This window comes from Notolepis coatsorum (assembly GCF_963971535.1).
Source record: "Notolepis coatsorum genome assembly, chromosome: 4".
NCBI lineage: Eukaryota > Metazoa > Chordata > Actinopteri > Aulopiformes > Paralepididae > Notolepis > Notolepis coatsorum.
In genome coordinates, this window is record NC_140168.1 from 626,716 (window position 1) to 649,715 (window position 23,000).

At 45.0% G+C, this 23,000-nt stretch overlaps 1 protein-coding gene across 1 annotated transcript in view; it reads right to left on the reverse strand.

Moving 5' to 3' along the window:
• Nucleotides 1-1,985: 1,985 nt before the first annotated feature.
• hspg2 (heparan sulfate proteoglycan 2) overlaps nt 1,986-23,000 on the reverse strand; it is a 103,632-nt gene continuing 82,617 nt past the window's right edge. The window contains exons 41-51 of the mRNA XM_084313299.1: nt 21,106-21,350; nt 20,147-20,318; nt 19,378-19,500; nt 16,947-17,003; nt 14,551-14,626; nt 12,443-12,521; nt 9,844-9,891; nt 8,666-8,736; nt 7,887-7,970; nt 4,408-4,511; nt 1,986-2,471 (exon numbers count right to left, since the gene is read on the reverse strand). Of these exons, the coding sequence (XP_084169425.1) occupies nt 2,299-2,471; nt 4,408-4,511; nt 7,887-7,970; nt 8,666-8,736; nt 9,844-9,891; nt 12,443-12,521; nt 14,551-14,626; nt 16,947-17,003; nt 19,378-19,500; nt 20,147-20,318; nt 21,106-21,350 (1,232 nt within the window). The 3' untranslated portion in view covers nt 1,986-2,298. The remainder of the gene's footprint in view (nt 2,472-4,407; nt 4,512-7,886; nt 7,971-8,665; nt 8,737-9,843; nt 9,892-12,442; nt 12,522-14,550; nt 14,627-16,946; nt 17,004-19,377; nt 19,501-20,146; nt 20,319-21,105; nt 21,351-23,000) is intronic.

The following is a 23,000-nucleotide window of genomic DNA, read 5'->3' on the forward strand; positions in this document are numbered from 1 at the left end:
TACTCCACCCACAGCCACACGTAAGAGAACAAAAACAACAACAACCATTATCTGCTCTTAAAAAAACAACCTTTTTTGAGATCTACTCAATCAAATAGTGCTGTGGAGGCGACATATACTGTAGTATCATATCTGACATACTGTAGTATCATATCTGACATACTGTAGTATCATATCTGACATACTGTAGTATCATATCGTCATAAAAACTGACCTCAAATGCCCTACAAAAAAGCACATCGCGTGAACAACAGGTCGCCAGAGTGGCACTTAGTGTCCTCTGGTTTCTTCATCTCGAGGTCAGATGTAAAGACTAAAACATCGTTAACGACATCAGACAGACGGGATACAGATGACCGTGTGATTACGGGCCGTATCTTCCGCGTCTGACGTCTTCTGTGAAGAGAACAGGACAGATAGAGACAGATGGAGACGCTGCGAAGGCCAGTGACTCCAGACGGAGCCTTTACAAGCAGCACACGAGAATAGAATCTCCGAGAAGCGAAAACATCCCAGTGACGACGTCACTATGGCTACCGACCCATCCGTACCTTTTATTTAATTTTTTTATTATTATTGAGAAGACGACTGGACTCCAGATGAACCCACGTGAGAACAGAATCTCTGAGAACCGGATATCTATAACCGACCCGTCGACACACTTTTTTAAATGATTTAGAAGTCGACGCTCGACTCGACTCGACTCCGGATTAACCCCTTCCAGACGTGCGGTCAGTCTCCCGCGCGAGAATAGAATGTCTGAGAAGAGCCGAACATTCCAATGAGGACTTCATGACGGCTACCGACCCGCCTACACGCGTTTAAAAGTATTTCTTTGTTCAAATACGTGTTAAATAGCTCAACATTCTGACAGCCGTCACCGGTATAGAGTGTCTGGTCAGTAACGTGGGTCTCCCAGTCCCTCCACTCTGCAGTAAACGTCTGGGAGGGACCGGGAGACCCACGTTACTGACCAAGCAGAGACCCACGTTACTGACCAGACACTCTAGATCAGTGACGGCTGTCAGAATGTAGAGATAGACCACTTATTTCCACCACAAAAAAAATACCACTTACAGCACCTTTAAAACTACTTAGAATTCCAGGAAAACATTCCAAAAACACTTAGTTACAGTACACGTGAAAGGGCTAAAAAAGATAAATACTAAGAAAAACGATTTCCAAGCACCAGCGGCGCAAGTCGTTTCTATTTGATTCTATTTCCTCTTCCTGTTTCACTTCCGTCTGAACCTGCGCGTGCCGTGGCCACGTGCGCCCCTCTCTCTCTCTCTCTCTCTCTCTCTCTCTCTCTCTCTCTCTCTCTCTCTCTCTCCCAGTGTGTAACGAAGACGTGCTCGCCCGCCCGCCCCGCCCCGGTTGCCCCCCCGACAGGTGAAGGGCCTAAAGTCTTCAAGTATTAATACAGTTAGGCCTGTTATTAAAGAAAACACAACACAGAGAAAAAAGCCCCGGACATACAGTATTAGAAGCCCCGGAATAAACTCCAGGACAACAGAAGAGCAGTTTTTTTACGGTTAGTTTGCATGTTCCCCCCCCCCCCCCACAAATATATAATATATATATTCATATGTATATAAATAAAAACTCAGTGCTGTAAAAACATCTCCGTCTCCATAGGATCTGACCCATTCGTAGAAGGCCTAATAGCGTTTTTTTTTTCTCCTCTTTCTCTTTTTCTCTTTAAACTCTTCCACGCTCTTCTCGTCGTGGCGGCTGTCGCTAACTGCTGGGAGGATGTCGACGGAGCGGGATCTCTCGTGTCAGAAAGTCCTCCGTCGAGAACAACAACACAGAGAGAGGAGAAGACGTGTTAATATCGTTTCGTTTTTTTCTTTTTTGGTTTTAATGCACACAGAGAGAAACGTGAACCTTTTCCCTGTCGTTGAGAATTTTTCTTTCCTTGTTTTGTTTCCTTTTCCTCTCGTTTTGTTTTGGTGGCAGCGAAGCGCCGCGTTTGTGTCGGATTCTGTGTGTGTGTGTGTGTGTGTGTGTGTGTGTGTGTGTGTGTGTGGGTCTCTGTGTGTCTGTGTGTGTGTGTAGGTCTCTCTCTGTCTGTGTGTGTGTGTGTGGGTCTCTTTGTGTGTGTGTGTGTGTGTCTCTGTGTGTCTGTGTGTGTGTGTGTGTGTAGGTATCTCTGTGTGTGTGTGTGTGTGTGGGTCTCTCTGTGTGTCTGTGTGTGTGTGTGTGTCTCTGCTGCGTGTGATTGTATCACCACTCCATAGTCTCTGGGTGTGTGTGTGTGTGTGTGGGGGGCCGGGGGCCGGGGGGCCGGGGGGTCTAGGAGGAGCAGGGCTGCACGTTGACCCCGTGGGCGGCGTGGGCCTGGAGGTCGATGGCCTGCGCCGGCTGTTGTCCCGGCCGGGCGTTCATCAGCGCCAGGTTCCTCACGCAGCCGGTGATCCCCGTCGAGAACTTTCCTCCCGTCAGGGCTGCCATGTCCGGGGCGCCCCCTGTCACACACGCACACGCACACGCACACGCACACGCACACACACACACACACACACACGCACACACACACACACACACACACACACACACACACACACATACACGCACACGCACACACACACATACACACACACGCACACACACACACACACACACACACACACACACACACACACACACACACACACACACACACACACACACACACACACACACACACACACACACACACACACACACACACACACACACACACACACACACACACACACACACACACATATATATACGGTAAGAATCAATATATATATATACAGCATTATTGTACATCTATCATACAGAGTTATATACATTTTATATATATATATATCCACATCTGTTTGTACATACCTGCATATAATACTTTTTACATATCTGTAGATACATACATATCTGTACATATCCCTTACCTACTCTTACTAGTTACTACAATCTGTTAATAAAGTTTTCAATCAAAACGCTGCTGGCCAGTATGACTTACTACCATAGTGTTTATACTAGGGCTGACCTCGACTAGTCGAATAGTCGACTAATCGATCGAAAGGAGCCGTAGTCAGCTGCCAACCTCTTAGTCGAATGCAAACATTTTTTAATAAAAAAAGTATAATATATATATTTTTTTTTTATATCATTCTTTCCAAAAGCAAAGAGGCCTAGAAGCATGGCTAACGCTAATGGCATGCATACCAGCGAGGCTAACTGCCTAAGAAAACGGACACAGAGTAGAGCCATATGAAATCCGTTTTTTTTTTTTTTCCAAATTCCATAATTTTTTTTCCCAGATTCAGTTTTTTTCGTTTTAATATTTCAGAATTCTGTATTTTGCTTTTTATGCTCATTTTACCAACAGTAATAGTGTCTAATAAGTGGGAATGAATAAATGTCCACAATTGAATAAGATATAACAGTCCATTTAATATTTTTAAGTGCTGCAACTCAGAAATACAGTTACATTTTACACAATATTTTTCAAATAATATTGTGACAAAATAAAAATACACATTTCAAGTGTAAACAATAGATACAGCTAGCTACTACTGACATTATCACAATGACAATGTCAGTAGCCTAGCTATATATATTATATTGTGATGAAATATAGTAATGCATAATTTAGGCATCTTTAGTTTAGTTTATTTCGTTTATAAAGGACAGTGTATAATGGCAATCGTTTGCATTAAACAAATGGATGGATGCACTAAATTTAGCTAGAAGCTATCATTTCCATCTATAGTCCTATAACGTTACATAGCTATTTAAGTTTATTTAGTTTATAAAGGACAGTGTGTAATGACAATCGTTTGCATTAAACAAATAGATGGGTGCACTAGATTTAGCTAGAAGCTATCATGTCCTAACGTTATAGCCATTACATAGCCATACAATAGTGTTGCAAGTGTTTTTGCGGGTCCAGTCCACGGAACATTGACAGAATTTGCAAAACACCTTACTGTTCTGCTCTGAATTTAGGGCTTAGTGGGGAAATTTCTTAGCTTCTTGACAACGTTAAGACCGAAGCAGCGAGATGCTTGAGCACTGCTGTGTTGTGTGTAACACGCTCTAGCGTCCGCCTCCCCGGTCGCATGTGCACCAAACGTTCCACCCAAAAACGGAATTTCAGTCCAGATTAGGCCAAATTCTGCAATATTCCACGTTTTGCAGTTGATTCCATTTTTATTGGTTAATTCCGCGATTCCGTCCGCGATTCCGTGAACACGGATTTCATATAACACAGAGGCATTGAAAGAGGATTTCACCTTTTTTAATGAACACACTAGACTAGACAAATATCAAGATGTATCCAATCTAATCTAATCTAATCTAATCTAATCTAATCTAATCTAATCTAATCTAATCTAAAACTGAAGAACCCTGTAATCTCTCAGATCCACTCACCCAGGTATATGTTGCCTTTAGTGTTGACCATCAGGCTCTTGCCTTTAGACTGTCCGTGTCGCAGCGCCCCTCCGTCCACCTGGATGTACCCCTCCTTGCCGGTCCTGTCGGAGAAGAGAAGGGCGGAGGAGACCTTTATAACTCATCAGATGTGAAGGAGGAGACCTTTATAACTCATCAGATGTAATGTATGAGAGAGAAAACGACATCCCAAACACGAGACAGAGAAGAGAAGGAAGGAGGAGACCTTTATAACTCATCAGATGTGAAGGAGGAGACCTTTATAACTCATCAGATGTGAAGGAGGAGACCTTTATAACTCATCAGATGTGAAGGAGGAGACCTTTATAACTCATCAGATGTGAAGGAGGAGACCTTTATAACTCATCAGATGTGAAGGAGGAGACCTTTATAACTCATCAGATGTGAAGGAGGAGACCTTTATAACTCATCAGATGTGAAGGAGGAGACCTTTATAACTCATCAGATGTGAAGGAGGAGACCTTTATAACTCATCAGATGTGAAGGAGGAGACCTTTATAACTCATCAGATGTGAAGGAGGAGACCTTTATAACTCATCAGATGTGAAGGAGGAGACCTTTATAACTCATCAGATGTAATGAGAGATGAAACGACATCCCGAACATGAGACAGAGAAGAGGAGGAAGGAGGAGACCTTTATAACTCATGTAAAGGTAGCGACATTTGGTACCGATTGATCGAGCGTGAATCGGTACTCGGCAGTACCGATGTCATTCGGTCGGTACCATTAAACGTACAGAGTTCGGTACCCCACCCTAACAGTGGCTATTGTGTTTGTATTTTTTATTTATTTTTTTATTATTCTTTTCCCCCCTCCTTTTTCCTCCGATTTTCTCCCATCCCAATGTTAGTCGTTATGCCAATTCCCAATCCCCTTCCTGGTCGCTGCGCACTTACCCCCCACAGTCAGATCATCTGGGAGAGTGGAGGCTATCACGTGCTTCCTCCGACACACGTCCAGCCAATCACCGCTTCTTTTCACCTGGCAGCGCGGATTCTCATCGAGAGGGTGTAGCGTGTGGGAGGACCACACTATCCCCCTCAAGTCCTATCCGCGCTTAGCAGGCGCCCCGACCGAACTGTAGGAGTCGCTGTTTACAACGACCCGGACCCACCCCGCCAGCTTCTCCCACCCTCTAATACTGCATGTTGTGTTAGTGTGAACGGCCAGCCAAGCTGGTGACAACCCCGGAGCTGTGAGCTGGACTCGAACAGGCGAATCCAGCGTCTCCGGGGTTGGTGACAAATGCAATCTCCGCTACGCCACCTGACCGCCTGTATTGTGATTGTATTCTATGTGACGGTGATACCAGGTTCTACTACAGTGTGATGGTAGAGACACACCTGACGGTGATACCAGGTTCTACTACAGTGTGATGGTAGACGACACACACCTGACGGTGATACCAGGTTCTACTACAGTGTGATGGTAGACGACACACCTGACGGTGATACCAGGTTCTACTACAGTGTGATGGTAGACGACACACACCTGACGGTGATACCAGGTTCTACTACAGTGTGATGGTAGACGACACACCTGACGGTGATACCAGGTTCTACTACAGTGTGATGGTAGACGACACACCTGACGGTGATACCAGGTTCTACTACAGTGTGATGGTAGACGACACACACCTGACGGTGATACCAGGTTCTACTACAGTGTGATGGTAGACGACACACCTGACGGTGATACCAGGTTCTACTACAGTGTGATGGTAGACGACACACACCTGACGGTGATACCAGGTTCTACTACAGTGTGATGGTAGACGACACACACCTGACGGTGATACCAGGTTCTACTACAGTGTGATGGTAGACGACACACCTGACGGTGATACCAGGTTCTACTACAGTGTGATGGTAGACGACACACCTGACGGTGATACCAGGTTCTACTACAGTGTGATGGTAGACGACACACCTGACGGTGATACCAGGTTCTACTACAGTGTGATGGTAGACGACACACCTGACGGTGATACCAGGTTCTACTACAGTGTGATGGTAGACGACACACCTGACGGTGATACCAGGTTCTACTACAGTGTGATGGTAGACGACACACCTGACGGTGATACCAGGTTCTACTACAGTGTGATGGTAGACGACACACCTGACGGTGATACCAGGTTCTACTACAGTGTGATGGTAGACGACACACCTGACGGTGATACCAGGTTCTACTACAGTGTGATGGTAGACGACACACACCTGACGGTGATACCAGGTTCTACTACAGTGTGATGGTAGACGACACACACCTGACGGTGATACCAGGTTCTACTACAGTGTGATGGTAGACGACACACACCTGACGGTGATACCAGGTTCTACTACAGTGTGATGGTAGACGACACACACCTGACGGTGATACCAGGTTCTACTACAGTGTGATGGTAGACGACACACCTGACGGTGATACCAGGTTCTACTACAGTGTTATGGTAGACGACACACCTGACGGTGATACCAGGTTCTACTACAGTGTTATGGTAGACGACACACCTGACGGTGATACCAGGTTCTACTACAGTGTGATGGTAGACGACACACCTGACGGTGATACCAGGTTCTACTACAGTGTGATGGTAGACGACACACCTGACGGTGATACCAGGTTCTACTACAGTGTGATGGTAGACGACACACCTGACGGTGATACCAGGTTCTACTACAGTGTGATGGTAGACGACACACCTGACGGTGATACCAGGTTCTACTACAGTGTGATGGTAGACGACACACCTGACGGTGATACCAGGTTCTACTACAGTGTGATGGTAGACGACACACCTGACGGTGATACCAGGTTCTACTACAGTGTGATGGTAGACGACACACCTGACGGTGATACCAGGTTCTACTACAGTGTGATGGTAGACGACACACCTGACGGTGATACCAGGTTCTACTACAGTGTGATGGTAGACGACACACCTGACGGTGATACCAGGTTCTACTACAGTGTGATGGTAGACGACACACCTGACGGTGATACCAGGTTCTACTACAGTGTGATGGTAGACGACACACACCTGACGGTGATACCAGGTTCTACTACAGTGTGATGGTAGACGACACACACCTGACGGTGATACCAGGTTCTACTACAGTGTGATGGTAGACGACACACACCTGACGGTGATACCAGGTTCTACTACAGTGTGATGGTAGACGACACACACCTGACGGTGATACCAGGTTCTACTACAGTGTGATGGTAGACGACACACACCTGACGGTGATACCAGGTTCTACTACAGTGTGATGGTAGAGACACACCTGACGGTGATACCAGGTTCTACTACAGTGTGATGGTAGACGACACACCTGACGGTGATACCAGGTTCTACTACAGTGTGATGGTAGAGACACACCTGACGGTGATACCAGGTTCTACTACAGTGTGATGGTAGACGACACACACCTGACTGCTGTGATCTTGTGCCATTGGCCGTCGTTGATTGGCTCCCATGACCGGATCTCCGCCTCTCCGCTGCCCAGTTGGTAGCTGCGGATATGATGATAATAATAATAATAATAATACATTTGAGTCATAAGGTGCCTTTCAAGACACTCAAGGTCGCTGTACAACAATTAAAAAACAGTTAATTTACAATCACAATCAAATGTACAATCAAATCAGACATACGCCTGCTGCCTAAACAGGTGGGTTTTGAGGTGGGTTTTAAATGGGATTTGAGAGATGATGAGAGATGACGGGACAGAACCAGAGGTGAGGGAGGGATGGATGCTTGCAGTTCTAAGGGGCAGGAGAGGGAGGGGGGGAGGCTGTGCCCAGGGAGGAGGGCAGGGGGTCAAGTTGGCAGGTGGATGGCTTGGATTTCCGGATGAGTTTTGATAAAAATCGGCAGCAGAGGGGAGATGGAAGCAGAGGGGGGGGGGGGGGGGGGGGGTGGAGCTAGGGGAGATGGACAACTGGACATGAGAGAGGTCAGTCGCTGGTGGATATTGGCTATTTTTAAATTGAAAAATGACATCAGGGAGTTACAGTGGCAGTATGACATACAGTAAGTACAGTGTCATCAGTGTACGGTGATAAGACACACGCTCACCACCAACCCTGGTCGCCCCTATAATGAATCACGTCCTAGGTGATGGCGTGGGAGCGTAGGGTCATTCAGGCTGGTGGAGCTATGAGAAGACATGAGATATGAATATGAATGTCTGAAGGCGGTGTGTCACCTGAAGACGAGGTGGCCTTTCTGGACGCCGAGGCTGATGAAGTCCTTGCCTCTGCCCTGGTCTCCCAGCTCCTAGAAATCAAGCTCTTTTTAGTTGTGGCATAACGGCGTATATGAATGTCCTCGCTGCCCTTCAGAGGACTGTCAAAAATCCTTACTGCGTGCACACTATGTCTAAGTGTAGTACTATACTATGTCTTAAATGTTTAATAAAACTATTTCAAACAGAGGCTGCTAGATAACTGCTCCAAATAAGGACATTTTGATTATTATTATTATTATTTCTTTATTAGCATATGTATCTAATGGATACACCTTTTGAAAATGTAAATAGACCGTTGTGTTGTATGTTGCGTGTTGTACTATAATTGTATTGCCTATATTTATGTATTTCTAATATTACTCTGCCCATACCTGTACCTTCAAGATTCAAGATTCAAGAGATGTATTAGTCACATACTGTACATACTGTACATACTGTACATACACAAGACATGTAGTGAAATGAAGGTAGCCATGACCGCCTTGATTGTGCAAAAAATATATATATATACAAATAATAATAGAATAAATTAGAAATAGATAATAGATAGACATGATAAAAGGTACTAAGATAAAATACTATACAATGCTAAGCTTACGAATTAAAGGTAATGTGTGAGTCCTATATACACTACTATACAATATGCTATACAATATACATTTATGCTATATGTAACTATACTATACTAACTATACTATACAAAAACATTTATGTTTTTAAAGTGACCGTTGCTTTGTCCTAAAGTGACCTGTAGGGTGTTTGTGTGTGAGAGAGTACCTCCCCTCCCCCCTCCCGCTATGACGCCAGCATTTCCCCCAAGGGGGATCAATAAAGGAATGTAATATCTTATCTTATAACAGATCGCCGCTTATTCAGAGCGGCTCAGATGAAACAATCTTCTCTGAGAGAAGTACGACATAAAACCTACAATCCAACACAACGATTAGCAGTAAAGCTGTCATCACAACGACCGTGCATCAGAGACGACGTTAAAAACACGTCGTACATTTCAGAACAACACAAGCCGCTCTAAAAGAGCACCACAGGAACAAGTCAATCACAACAAGTACATTATTATTATTATTATTATTCTGAAACATCCTGGAAACAAGTGTCTTGGGTGTCTGCAGGGATACCTTTTTGTTAGCATGCATCTTGCGTAAATGGCGTGCGCCATTGACCTCCTGAGGAGAGGGAGGGGAGGACGGGTTAGACGGGCCAAGCGGAGCCGGGCAGAACCCAGCCAGACATGCAGCGACTTTAGTGGCGTCAGAGAGAGGAACACTGCCAGCCAACATGCCACACAACATCACATCCACAGTGGGTATATTATTAATAACACGTTAATGCAATGATCATGGGCGCCGTCTTAAAAAGGAACACGCCAATGTTTTGGGGAAATGAGCTTACCGTCTTCTCCAGAGAGAGAGACAAGAAGATAGAGACCAGAAAGCTATCTGGCTGCACGTTAGCCTAGCTTAGCACGATGAATGGAAGCGGACAGTGCCAGTTAGCCCTCGGGAGAGGTGTTAGTTGGACAATGCCTAGGCTGCTAACCGGCACTGTCCAGTGTCCGCTTCCATTCATCGTGCTAAGCTAGGCTAACGTGCAGCCAGATAGCTTTCTACTGAACGCACAGAGAGGAAACTGGTCTCTATCTTCATGTCTCTCTCTGAGGAAGACGGTGAGGGTTGGCGTGTTCCTTTAAGAGCCGATGCGAGATGCAGGTGAGAGAATGCAGTGTTAACTGTATTGTTGTCAGTGGCGTGCGATGAGTCGTAGTGTGACTGCTGGTGATGAGGTCGTGGTGATGAGGACGTGGTGATGAGGACGTGGTGATGAGGACGTGGTGATGAGGACGCGGTGATGAGGACGCGGTGATGAGGACGTGGCCTGGAAGCGTGTATGCCTTCTACGACGGAACTGCGTTTCCGCGTTCGAGTTTTGCGCTCTGATTGGCCAGGTCATGTGACATGTGCGCCAATCGTGGGACAGCAAGTTCTGCGCCTATTTCCGGGTCTAACAGCCTGCAAAACTACCTGGCGTTCTATCGCCCTGCTCTAAGACAAACTCTAACCTTAACCAACTTCGAATGAGCGCCTAAGCTTAACCAGTGTAGAAACTTGCGGTCCCACGATTGGGCGTACATGTCACATGACCAGAAATGACCTGGCCAATCAGAGACGCGGAAACGCAGTTCTGTTGTAGAAGGCATTCAGGCGGCCTGGAACATAAGGCGATACGCTCAGACCGCAAAACCAAAGTGGGCCCAATCTGATTTATTTGCTCATCATGCCACTGGGATCTGAACCGTGTGAACAGAACCGGGGATCTGGAATCTTTTCAATTCTGATTTGGGCCACTTTTAATAATGTGGTCCTTCCTAAATCAGGTACAGGTCAGATCTTTTTGCAACGCGATCTCACTCACTCAGTCTGAACAGTCGTGCGACTTTCATGTGACTTTGACGTGACTCTAGAATTTACATTTCGATGGCCGAAGAGCAAAACCTCCTAAAGGTCGGTGTAAGGTCGTGTAAGGTCGATGTAAGGTCGTGTGAGGTCGGTGTAAGGTCGTGTAAGGTCGTGTAAGGTCGTGTGAGGTCGTGTGAGGTCGTGTAAGGTCGTGTAAGGTCGGTGTAAGGTCGTGTAAGGTCGTGTAAGGTCGGTGTAAGGTCGTGTAAGGTCGTGTAAGGTTAATTATTCCCCCGCCTACTCAAATAACTGCATCTCATCTCCTGTGTTCTGCACGGCACCTGGGTCCAACACGCTAGCTAACAGGTCGGTATGGTTAACACATAATATAGTAATATAGTCCAAACATAGTGTATTTTATTGTATGTCCTTAAAATAATTGCTAAAATTGCTCTTCGGCCATCGATTTGTCACAATCTATTACGTCCATCTTCTTCATCGTTTGGGGTTCAGGAGCAGAGACCAGGGGTCAGGAGGGGTGGGGTCAGAAGGGGGGTGGGGTCAGGAGGGGTGGGGTTAGGAGGGGTGGGGTCAGGAGGGGTGGGGTTAGGAGGGGTGGGGTCAGAAGGGGGGTGGGGTCAGGAGGGGTGGGGTTAGGAGGGGTGGGGTTAGGAGGGCGGAGAAGCAGGGTGGTTTGGTGGTGAGGATGGGGGGGGGGGGGGGGGGAGACGGGGGGGATGTGAGGATGTGAGGACGATGCAGGTTCCCGCTCGGCGTCCTAGGCCGGGGGGTTGTTAGAGGGATCAGGTGTGAATCCGGTCCCAGGGTTAATAAGTGTGTGGCTCTGAGCCCCCCCCCCGGTCCCAGGGTTAATGAGTGTGTGGCTCTGAGCCCCCCCCCCGGTCCCAGGGTTAATAAGTGTGTGGCTCTGAGGCCCCCGGTCCCAGGGTTAATAAGTGTGGTGGCTCTGAGCCCCCCCCCCGGTCCCAGGGTTAATAAGTGTGGTGGCTCTGAGGCCCCCGGTCCCAGGGTTAATGAGTGTGTGGCTCTGAGAGACCCCGGTCCCAGGGTTAATGAGTGTGTGGCTCTGAGGCCCCCCGGTCCCAGGGTTAATAAGTGTGGTGGCTCTGAGGCCCCCCGGTCCCAGGGTTAATAAGTGTGGTGCTCTGAGACCACCCCGGTCCCAGGGTTAATGAGTGTGTGGCTCTGAGGCCCCCCGGTCCCAGGGTTAATAAGTGTGGTGGCTCTGAGGCCCCCCGGTCCCAGGGTTAATGAGTGTGTGGCTCTGAGAGCCCCGGGGCCCCGCGGGTTCGAGACCTACCACTCCCTGCCACATGATCAGGCCGTCGGAGGAGCTGGTGTGGATCTCCAGCTCGATGGTCTCTGGGGAGTCGTGGGCGCTGCGGCAGAAAACAAGGACACGATCAAACTCAAACTGTATATATATATACACCCATTACAACAAACTCAAACTGTATATATATATACACTCATTACAACAAACTCAAACTGTATATATATACTCATTACAACAAACTCAAACTGTATATATATACTCATTACAACAAACTCAAACTGTATATATATATATACTCATTACAACAAACTCAAACTGTATATATATACTCATTACAACAAACTCAAACTGTATATATATACACTCATTACAACAAACTCAAACTGTATATATATATACACTCATTACAACAAACTCAAACTGTATATATATATACACTCATTACAACAAACTCAAACTGTAACAAACTCAAACTGTATATATACACTCATTACAACAAACTCAAACTGTAACAAACTCAAACTGTATATATACACTCATTACAACTTTACATTGAGAATTAAAAGGTGCTATTTATTTATTTTGATTTATTTATTTATTTCGCACCATTTCAGCAAAACAGTAAACAGTAAAACATTGACGATGACAGAAAGTGTATAAAGTGCTGAGTCGAGGCCAGAGACCCAGATGGGCCTCAACTCATTAAAACAGGGGATAAAAACAAAACACAAAAACAAAAGTAAAGTGAGATAAGTTCATAAAATGTTTTCATAATATTAAGATAATAATAATAATAACAATAATAATCAAAGGAATAATAATAATAATAAAAACAACAACATTAATAATTAGTCTAATTTTTTTTACATGAAACTGTAAAACAAAGTGACATGAATGGTTTTATGAGATTGAAGCTATTCATTTAACAATGTATATTTAAGCTTGGATTTGAGTGATGAAATAGATGAGCTATAGATCGGCCACTAGATGTCGCACTAGAGCACCAGCCAATCAGGTGCCTTCTACGTGGGGGAAATGGGGAGTAGGGAGGGGATACGTGTAAACAACAACATACATTTTGGACCCGCCATTTTTTTTTTAATTACACATTTAAATCATTAACCTCTTAACGTTTCCACGGTCCGCCCTTGTCGCGGCACATTGCGCCCTCGTTGGACGGCGTCCCGCTGTTTTAGTATCTCTGAACCAATACATCGGTTGAAAGCTAAGATGGATGCCGTTTGATTGACACCTTACTCGACCTATTACATGCTTCCAATTTCGAGTTATAAAACCAAGCGGCCAACGAGCGTCATTTTCGAAATAGTGAAAGTGGTTTCACTTATTTTTTGTGGATTTTTTTTTTCTGTTAGAATAGAATAGATCTTTATTTGTTAATTGTATTGTTGGTACCGGACCAATCACCTCTGACGGTGAAAATGATTGACCGTTTTTGTAGCCAATGAAATTCTGGAAACGACGATACCTGACTTGAGGGATGTTTCCCAGGATATATTTTCTTTCTGCGTAAAAAAAAGGTCCAGACTAGTTCGACATCCGCTGCGAGTATTACTTCATTGGTGCCAATGGCCACTTTGGATAAACATACCCACACCATTAGAAAAACATGTGTAAAACACTCTTTTTCTGTGGTATTGTTATCAACTTTGGACGTGTACTAGATAAGACTTCAGGCTATGGGCCCATTGTGTTTTCCAGCTAATACCCCTCAGCTGGACCCTGTAAGAGGCATCTGTTTGCAAAAATTGAGATGTGAGTAAAAACAATTAAATAAAGATACAAAATAAAAAAAACTTTTATGTCAGTGTATTCAAACCTCTGTAACTCTATTACAGTAGCACTCAGAGTGATTCATGTGCTATAAATGGTTCAAGAATAGCTTTCAATATACTTTGGGTTTGCAATCGACAGGCGTTTTATGCTAAATTTGCAGGACAGTTTTAATCAATGATTTGTCACAGGGGGGGGGTCCTTTTATTCCACACCTTTCAAAAAAAGCTCTGTGGATAAAAAATTATTATTACTCCACATGAAAATGGTATCTATAGCACCTTTAATACAACATGGAGAAAGGGATACAGACTGTTTAGAGATAAATGCACTGCGCTCACCTTCTGGGGAAGACTGGTTTGGGAAGAGCAACATATCCATCATCTTGGAAGTGGGCTGCGTACTGATAGGGCGAATCTGAAGACAAACAAGAGGGTCGGAGTGACAGTGAGTCTGTGATGCTCAGTGTTATGGTGCCCCCTGGTGGCGGGTTGGAAGAAAACCTTGGTCAAATAAGTCTTGGTTAGAGAGACACAAATATAATTATGACAAAAAAGAAAGATACAAGACAAAAAGAGACATACTCCCTCACCGTTGTTATGTAAGAGTGCAGATGCAAACACACGATAACATGACATTTGCTCAAAAGGTAACCGAATGAGCTCATCCGACGACGAATAGTTTATGAATATTACACCGTGAGACACACCAGGCTCCACACTCTCCCGTCTACAGGAGCAAGGCAAGACATTCCTCACACTCCACCGCATCTCTGTCCCGTTTCCAAGTGACAGGCGTCAGACTCCAGAGCTCCAGAGCTCCATGCAACACGACGAGCATACAGTGGATGATGCTTCGAGAGAGGATCTCAACTCACCCCCCGAAACGTCACTTTTTCAACCGTCGATTTTAGTGGTTAGTAAACAACACAACCCCCCAACCCCCCCACCTTGTTCAAAGTGTGTATCGTGGACTTTATTAATTGTATCTTTTCATCTCGCGACAGGAGAGGTTCAGAGGGAGACAGAGTGGTGTCTGTTTTCTCGTGTCTTCTTCTGGGTTACAGGCGGTCGGTGGAGACGGAGACGAGAGAGAGTTCACATGTTGCGAGGAGGTTATATGACTTTGACAAGAAGAAGGAGAAGGAGAAGAAGAAGAAGAAAGGGGAATTCTACATTTTCTAGTATCTCTAGTCAAAACAAATAAAAAATCCAAAATCCAACTCTGACAGCTAAGGGTTAAGTAACATTGTTCGTCAAACAGTGTCAAACTTGAGTGCTACAGTCTTGAGTATATACACTCTTTTTCTGGACACTTTTTGTATCACAAACAGTACTGTATTTGCAAATCTGATATGTCATAAATGTATAGATGTAGCAGTACTGTCTATCTGTATGTCATGTGTGTCATATATGTTATGATGAATTGAAAATGGGGGACCCTGATGTAAACAAGACGAAAGTCTTTCTCTGGTCTGCATCCCCTTAACAATTGTATGTATTGAGCTGTACTGTACTGTACCCATTCTGCAATCTGTTAATAAACTTTTCAATCAATCAATCAATCAAGCAATCAGTGCATAGTAGTATAGACATGTTAGCACACTAGGTAGTCATATAGGCCCTGCTACACACTGTACCACTAGCCCCTGAATATAGATGTAGAATTCCCCCTCCTCTCCCAGCTTCCCAGTAGGAGACCCAGCCTGCTGGCTGAATGCAGACACGCGCACAGTGTTTGGTTTGCGTGTACAGTATGTATATGTTAGGGCGATGGACATGGGTTTGATCTGCGTGTACAGTATGTATATGTTAGGGCGATAGACATGGGTTTGGTTTGTGTGTACAGTATGTATATGTTAGGGCGATAGACATGGGTTTGGTCTGTGTGTACAGTATGTATATGTTAGGGCGATAGACATGGGTTTGATCTGCGTGTACAGTATGTATATGTTAGGGTGATGGACATGGGTTTGATCTGCGTGTACAGTATGTATATGTTAGGGTGATGGACATGGGTTTGATCTGCGTGTACAGTATGTATATGTTAGGGCGATAGACATGGGTTTGATCTGCGTGTACAGTATGTATATGTTAGGGCGATAGACATGGGTTTGATCTGCGTGTACAGTATGTATATGTTAGGGCGATAGACATGGGTTTGATCTGCGTGTGCAGTGTGACTGTTAGGGCGATAGACATGGGTTTGATCTGCGTGTGCAGTGTGTGTATGTTAGGGCGATAGACATGGGTTTGGTTTGTGTGTACAGTATGTATATGTTAGGGCGATAGACATGGGTTTGATCTGCGTGTACAGTATGTATATGTTAGGGTGATGGACATGGGTTTGGTTTGTGTGTACAGTATGTATATGTTAGGGTGATGGACATGGGTTTGATCTGTGTGTACAGTATGACTGTTAGGGTGATGGACATGGGTGTGATCTGCGTGTACAGTATGACTGTTAGGGTGATAGACATGGGTTTAATCTGCGTGTGCAGTGTGTGTACGTTAGGGCGATAGACATGGGTTTAATCTGCGTGTGCAGTGTGTGTACGTTAGGGTGATAGACATGAATTTAATCTGCGTGTGCAGTGAGTGTACGTTAGGGGCTGATAGACATGGGGGGGTCAGGGTTGAGTGGAGAGACGCGGGGGGCCCCCCTGGGTTCAGACGAGGCCCCCACTGTTAGTGACGGTGTTGCCAGGCAGACTGAGAGTATATTTGAGATACTGTACCGTTCGCGCCGCTACCCTCCAAATTCCACAGAGCCTCCGGGAAGCTGGCGCCCTGGCCTGTGTGTGTGGGACATAGCCATGACATGAGAGGTGCACAGGGGTCACAGGGGGGTCAGACACATTTTCATCACTGAAGGACGGGGGGGGGGGGCAATGAACACGCGTTCACGCCACCGTCTGATGTTTCCCGAGGGAGGGGCACCAGACTGTGAAGAATCAGACTCATTCCTGGAAGGCCAGCAGCGTGGTTGGGGTGGAGCTCCCTAGCGAGGGTGGCGGAGAGGAGGAGCCTTGCTAAGCTCCAGGCCATCAGGGAAAACCCCTCCCACCCATCCACTATACACAGACTTGGCTGACAGGAGGAGCATGTTATAGGCTCACACTACCTAAATGCAGCACTGAACGGCACAGGAAGTCCTTCATTCCGACAGCCATCAGACTATACACTGCATCACTGAGCCTCACTGCATCCCTGAGCACAGAGTGACAGTTACCATCTTCCTGGACTCTTACGTTTGAAACAGCACTGTGCAATATTACACCTACTGTAGACCTCAGTATATTTTTACTGTATTTATTTACTGTATTTATTTATTTTATTCTATTTTTATTCTTAGGCAATTTGTTTTGTTATTCTTATTCGTGACTTGTTCTGTCTAAATGTTTAATGTGAATGATTTGCAGTGTCAAATTTCCCTCGGGATAATAAAAGTATTTCTATTCTATTCTATTCTATTCACTCCTCCTGACCGTAGAACCCGCCAGTCGAGCGAATTCAACGCACCGCTCCATGGGTTTTCTGACGGGGGGGGGGGGGGGGGGGGGGTTTCCACACCGCTGGGGCTGAACGATGTGGATGTGGTTATTTTAATGCTTATTTTAGCATTAAACTCTCTCCGTTTGGGTCGCCCCAGCAATAACCATAAAGTACTCCTTGGATTATTATATACGGACCTGGTACGCTGGGCTCCTTGTGAAGCTCTGCTACCAGACTCTCGGCTCCTCTTGCAATATTGTGTAACTTCAGAAATCTATTCAAAATGATTCCTGTTTTCGCAATCATCGTGATGTTGCATTCTTTCATCCTACAATATCTGTGTATATATGAATTTGATATCTTGTTCGGCCCTGGTCTGCGCTAGGGGGCGTGTCCTCCAGGGGGCGTGTCCTCTAGGGAAGACCCGCGCTGGAGTGACGTAGAGACGGATGTAGCAACAACAACAACAACAACAACAACAACAGAGAACAGTCGTCGGTCTAGCGGCCGCTGTTGCAGCAGGTTTTTAAACCAATCGAACCCGTGGCACCGAAGAACCTAATATGTAGAATTATTGTTTGTTTGTACATTGTCTGTACATGTCTGATGTAAATATTTAGCATGATGTGTTTTTAACCTGTTCTTAATGACCTGTATGCCATATATGTTATGCTTTCTTTTTAGCGGCTTTTTAACATCAGGCCCATGGACGACAGTTGAGAATGAGCTTTGGCTTAACACTGTCTCACACATTTACATTTATGTTCATTAATGTGTGCTGTCCCTGTTCATATACAGTCTAAACTGAAACTGAAACCATATACGTCCTATGTATTCGTAAGTTGTAAAAATCAAATCCAAATCCAGAAAGTATTCAGCCGGCCACTGACACTGTTCATAACTACGACTGAACATGACCAACTAAAGTTAGAAGACATTGTTCCTCTGAAAACGTCAAACAGAGTTATAGGATGTGGATCTTTGTCTGAGGTGCTCATGTTGGTTATGTAAAATAAATAATACAGTATTGACTACGAGTGAATAAACGTGCTATGAAGCGTGTTCTGCTATCGGTGGCTATGGTCAGACGAACACGTCACTGATGAGCGCTTTATTAATTTATTAATTATTACAACATTAGCTTTAGAGGTCCTAAACTCTGGAACACTCTAAGTTTCATCATTGAGGTCAATAACCTCCTTATCTATATTTAAAAACTATTAAAATCTCATTTAATGTCATCATAAATCATCAACATATTAAGTTACTCCTGTGCATCAGTGTTACATCTACTGTATGGCTGCTTGTTATTTTCCTTCATTATATCCTGTTCATATGTTGTTCTCCTCTCCTTTGCCTTCTTGTACTAAATAAATAAAAATAGTTCTTGTTATTGACTCTTCGCTATATTTTCGCTATAGCGTCTGACTCATGTCTCTGATCTGGTTTTGAGTTTATTTTCTAGACCATATTTTCATGTATTTCGTTCATATATGTTTATGGACAATGGGACGGGAGTGGAACTTTGTACCTTTGGGCTTCGCTCCCTCCTAGCACTGTTTTATTTTAATTTTAATAATGTGCTAAATAACTAAACTAACTAAACTAAACTGATTGTGCGTCAGAGTGTAACATGTACGTCTCCGGTGTGGAGCGCGGAGGGGCGGGACTTACTCTCTTCACAGTTGGCGCCGGTGTGCCCTCCGCTACAGACGCACTGGCCGCCCACGCAGCTGCCCCCGTGCTGGCACTGCTCGCCGCTCTGGCAGACGTCCTTCACCACCTCGCAGCGCTCACCTGCAAGGGGTCAGGGTTCAGGGGTCAAACAGGTCAACGCCACAGAGGAGAGAAAGCCAGACGACGGGGTTTCGGAGGTCGCATCTACTGGTTCAGATGCGGAGTTAATTATATTGTTTACACCGCCTATTTCTTTTACTTTTTCTACTGTATTTATGTCTTCTCCCATGACCCTGCCCATACCTGTACCTCCCCTCCCCCCTCCCTCATGCTGCTACGATGCCTCAATTTCCCCAAGAGCATCAATAAAGGAATATCTCATCTTATCTGTTCAACACCATGTGACCCCCCCCTGTCTCTCTCTCTCTCTGTCTCTCTCGCTCATGACTTGGGCTGCAGGCTTCCCCCCCCCCCCCCCCCCCCCCCATTGGACAATGTGCAATTCTATATTGCAATAGTGCTCACTGTCTATTTATAGATTGGAACTTTTAAATTTTTTCTTTACTTCAGCGCTGACTCGGACTCGAGGGTTAGTGACTCGGGTACAGCACTGGCGCGGGGCAGCGCGTCTCACCCTCACCCTACAGCACTGGCGCGGGGCAGCGCGTCTCACCCTCACCCTACAGCACTGGCGCGGGGCAGCGCGTCTCACCCTCACCCTACAGCACTGGCGCGGGGCAGCAGGGCAGCATATAGCGTGTCTCACCCTCGAAGCCGTCCTTGCAGAGGCACTGGTACTCGTACTCGGCGCTGGACATGCAGTGCCCCCCGTTCAGACAGGGCCGGCGGTCACAGGGGCTGTTGTCCACACACTTCCTGACGGAGCGGCTCTCCGTGAAGCTGTATGACAGGTCCACCTTCTTGTTGTTGATGGAGACCTGAGCAAGAGGAGACAGAGACGCATCTACATGGTCAATAAATGGCAAATGGCTGCATTTATATAGCAGCTTTTATCCAAAGCGCTTTACATTTACACTTTACATACATTACACTTTACCAGCGGCCATCAGGCTCCACAACAGGGGGCAGCGACTGTTGCCAGACATCCAACTAGAACTAATAGGAACCCAAGGAGGACAATAACACTACCTTATGCATACTGCACCTTATGTGACACTGTGATACTGTGAATACTGTATATTTCAGTTAGTTAGACAGTAAATTAGTTAGATCTATGGTTGAGTCACCTCGCCTATGCAGCCTTCACACAGTTCACTTAACGTTTAGTAGTTAGATCTATGGTTGAGTCACCTCTCCTCCTATGCAGCCTTCACACAGCTCACTTAACGTTTAGTAGTTAGATCTATGGTTGGATAGTTAGATCTATGGATGGTGTCACCTCTCCTCCTATGCAGCCTTCACACAGTTCACTTAACGTTTAGTAGTTAGATCTATGGTTGAGTCACCTCTCCTCCTATGCAGCCTTCACACAGTTCACTTAGTGTTTAGTAGTTAGATCTATGGTTGAGTCACCTCTCCTCCTATGCAGCCTTCAAACAGTTCACTTAACGTTTAGTAGTTAGATCTATGGATGGAGTTTAACGTTTAGTAGTTAGATCTATGGATGAGTCACCTCTCCTCCTATGCAGCCTTCAAACAGCTCACTTAGTGTTTAGTAGTTAGATCTATGGATGAGTCACCTCTAACCCTAACCCTAACACTAACCTCTCCTATGCAGCCTTCAAACAGCTCGCTGACGTTGGCCGGCTTGGGCAGGAGGTCCATGTTGGGCACCCCTCCCAGGTACATGGGGGTGTGTATGTTGAGACCCTGGGCCTTGCCAGGGGACATCTTCTTCTCCACCGGGCCCTGGTCCACCCTCAGGTGGCCGGCCTTCTTGGTCCTCTCCGCCACCACGCGATGCCACTGGCCCAGCGACACGGGCTCTGGACTGACCAAGATGGCCTGACCTGGAAGCAATGAACAAGGAGAACGTTTTTCCTCGTCTTCGTCAATTTACTGTATCAGTCACACAGTACAGTGTTTTCTAATCAATCATTAATCATAACTACCCACCTCATACTATAGTCTACCCATAACATCGCTGTATGATAGAATGTACAGTAGTGCTGTATATATACCGTATATGTATACATTTATATATTATATTTGACCACATATACTGTATATACTGTATATATATCCATATCTGTCTGAACATACCTGCATGTAATTATTCTATATACCTACTTATACACCTGCAAATAACTCTGTATAATAGCACAATGTACAATAATGCTGTATATACCGTATATATATATATCTATCCACCTCTCTCGGTACATACCTGCATATAATCATTTTCACACATCTGTAGATATTATATATCTATATCTGTACATATCTCTTACCTACTCTTACTAGTTACACTGCTGGCCAGTATGACTTACTACCATAGTGTCTTTATACCTGTATCACTGTACATATTAATACTATATCTATATCTGTACATATCTCTTACCTACTCTTACTAGTTACACTGCTGGCCAGTATGACTTACTACCATAGTGTCTTTATACCTGTATCACTGTACATATTAATACTATATCTATATCTGTACATATCTATTACCTACTCTTACTAGTTACACTGCTGGCCAGTATGACTTACTACCATAGTTTCTTTATACCAGTATCACTGTACATATTAATACTATATCTATATCTGTACATATCTCTTACCTACTCTTACTAGTTACACTGCTGGCCAGTATGACTTACTACCATAGTGTCTTTATACCTGTATCACTGTACATATTAATACTATATCTATATCTGTACATATCTCTTACCTACTCTTACTAGTTACGCTGCTGGCCAGTATGACTCACTACCAGTACACAGGAGTATACTATAAATATACATTTAGTTAATTTGGGTATTTATATTTGACAGGTATTCATTTAATTTATAGTGTTTTTTAAGTGCTATGCAATTTAAATTCTGCTTCCGTATGCCAGTGTCTACCCATCACCATCTTCATCACCATCATCATCATCATCATCATTGTAAAGGCCATATGAGTGTTTTGGTTATTATTATTATTTTGTTTAGAATAGTGTCTTATTTATGTTTGAACACTAGAGGGCTATCCGCCTCCATTATAGCCCCTCTTCTATAAATAGCCTAGCTAATTACCGTAATCCCATGCACCTGTGATGAGGATACATTTTTCCTACCTGTCTCACCGTTTGGAACTGACAATGGAGCGATTGACAACTGTTCTGATTTAACCCTTCATTCACCATCATTCTCCTTTGGACAACAATAAACTCTGTAAACAGCAGCAACTTGGGACATTCCATATTTACACCACAAACTTTGGGACTGAGTAGATAATTAATCACGGGGGCATCGTGGACGCCTGTCAGCACATGGAGGAATGACAGTCGGCCACTACAATCATCATCATCACCATCACCATCACCACCACCACCACCATCCTCTTCATCATCTCACCCGTGCCCAGCTCGTATCTGAACTCCACGTGCCCGTCCACCATGCTCACCTGTGCCCAGCTCGTATCTGAACTCCACGTGCCCGTCCACCATGCTCACCTGT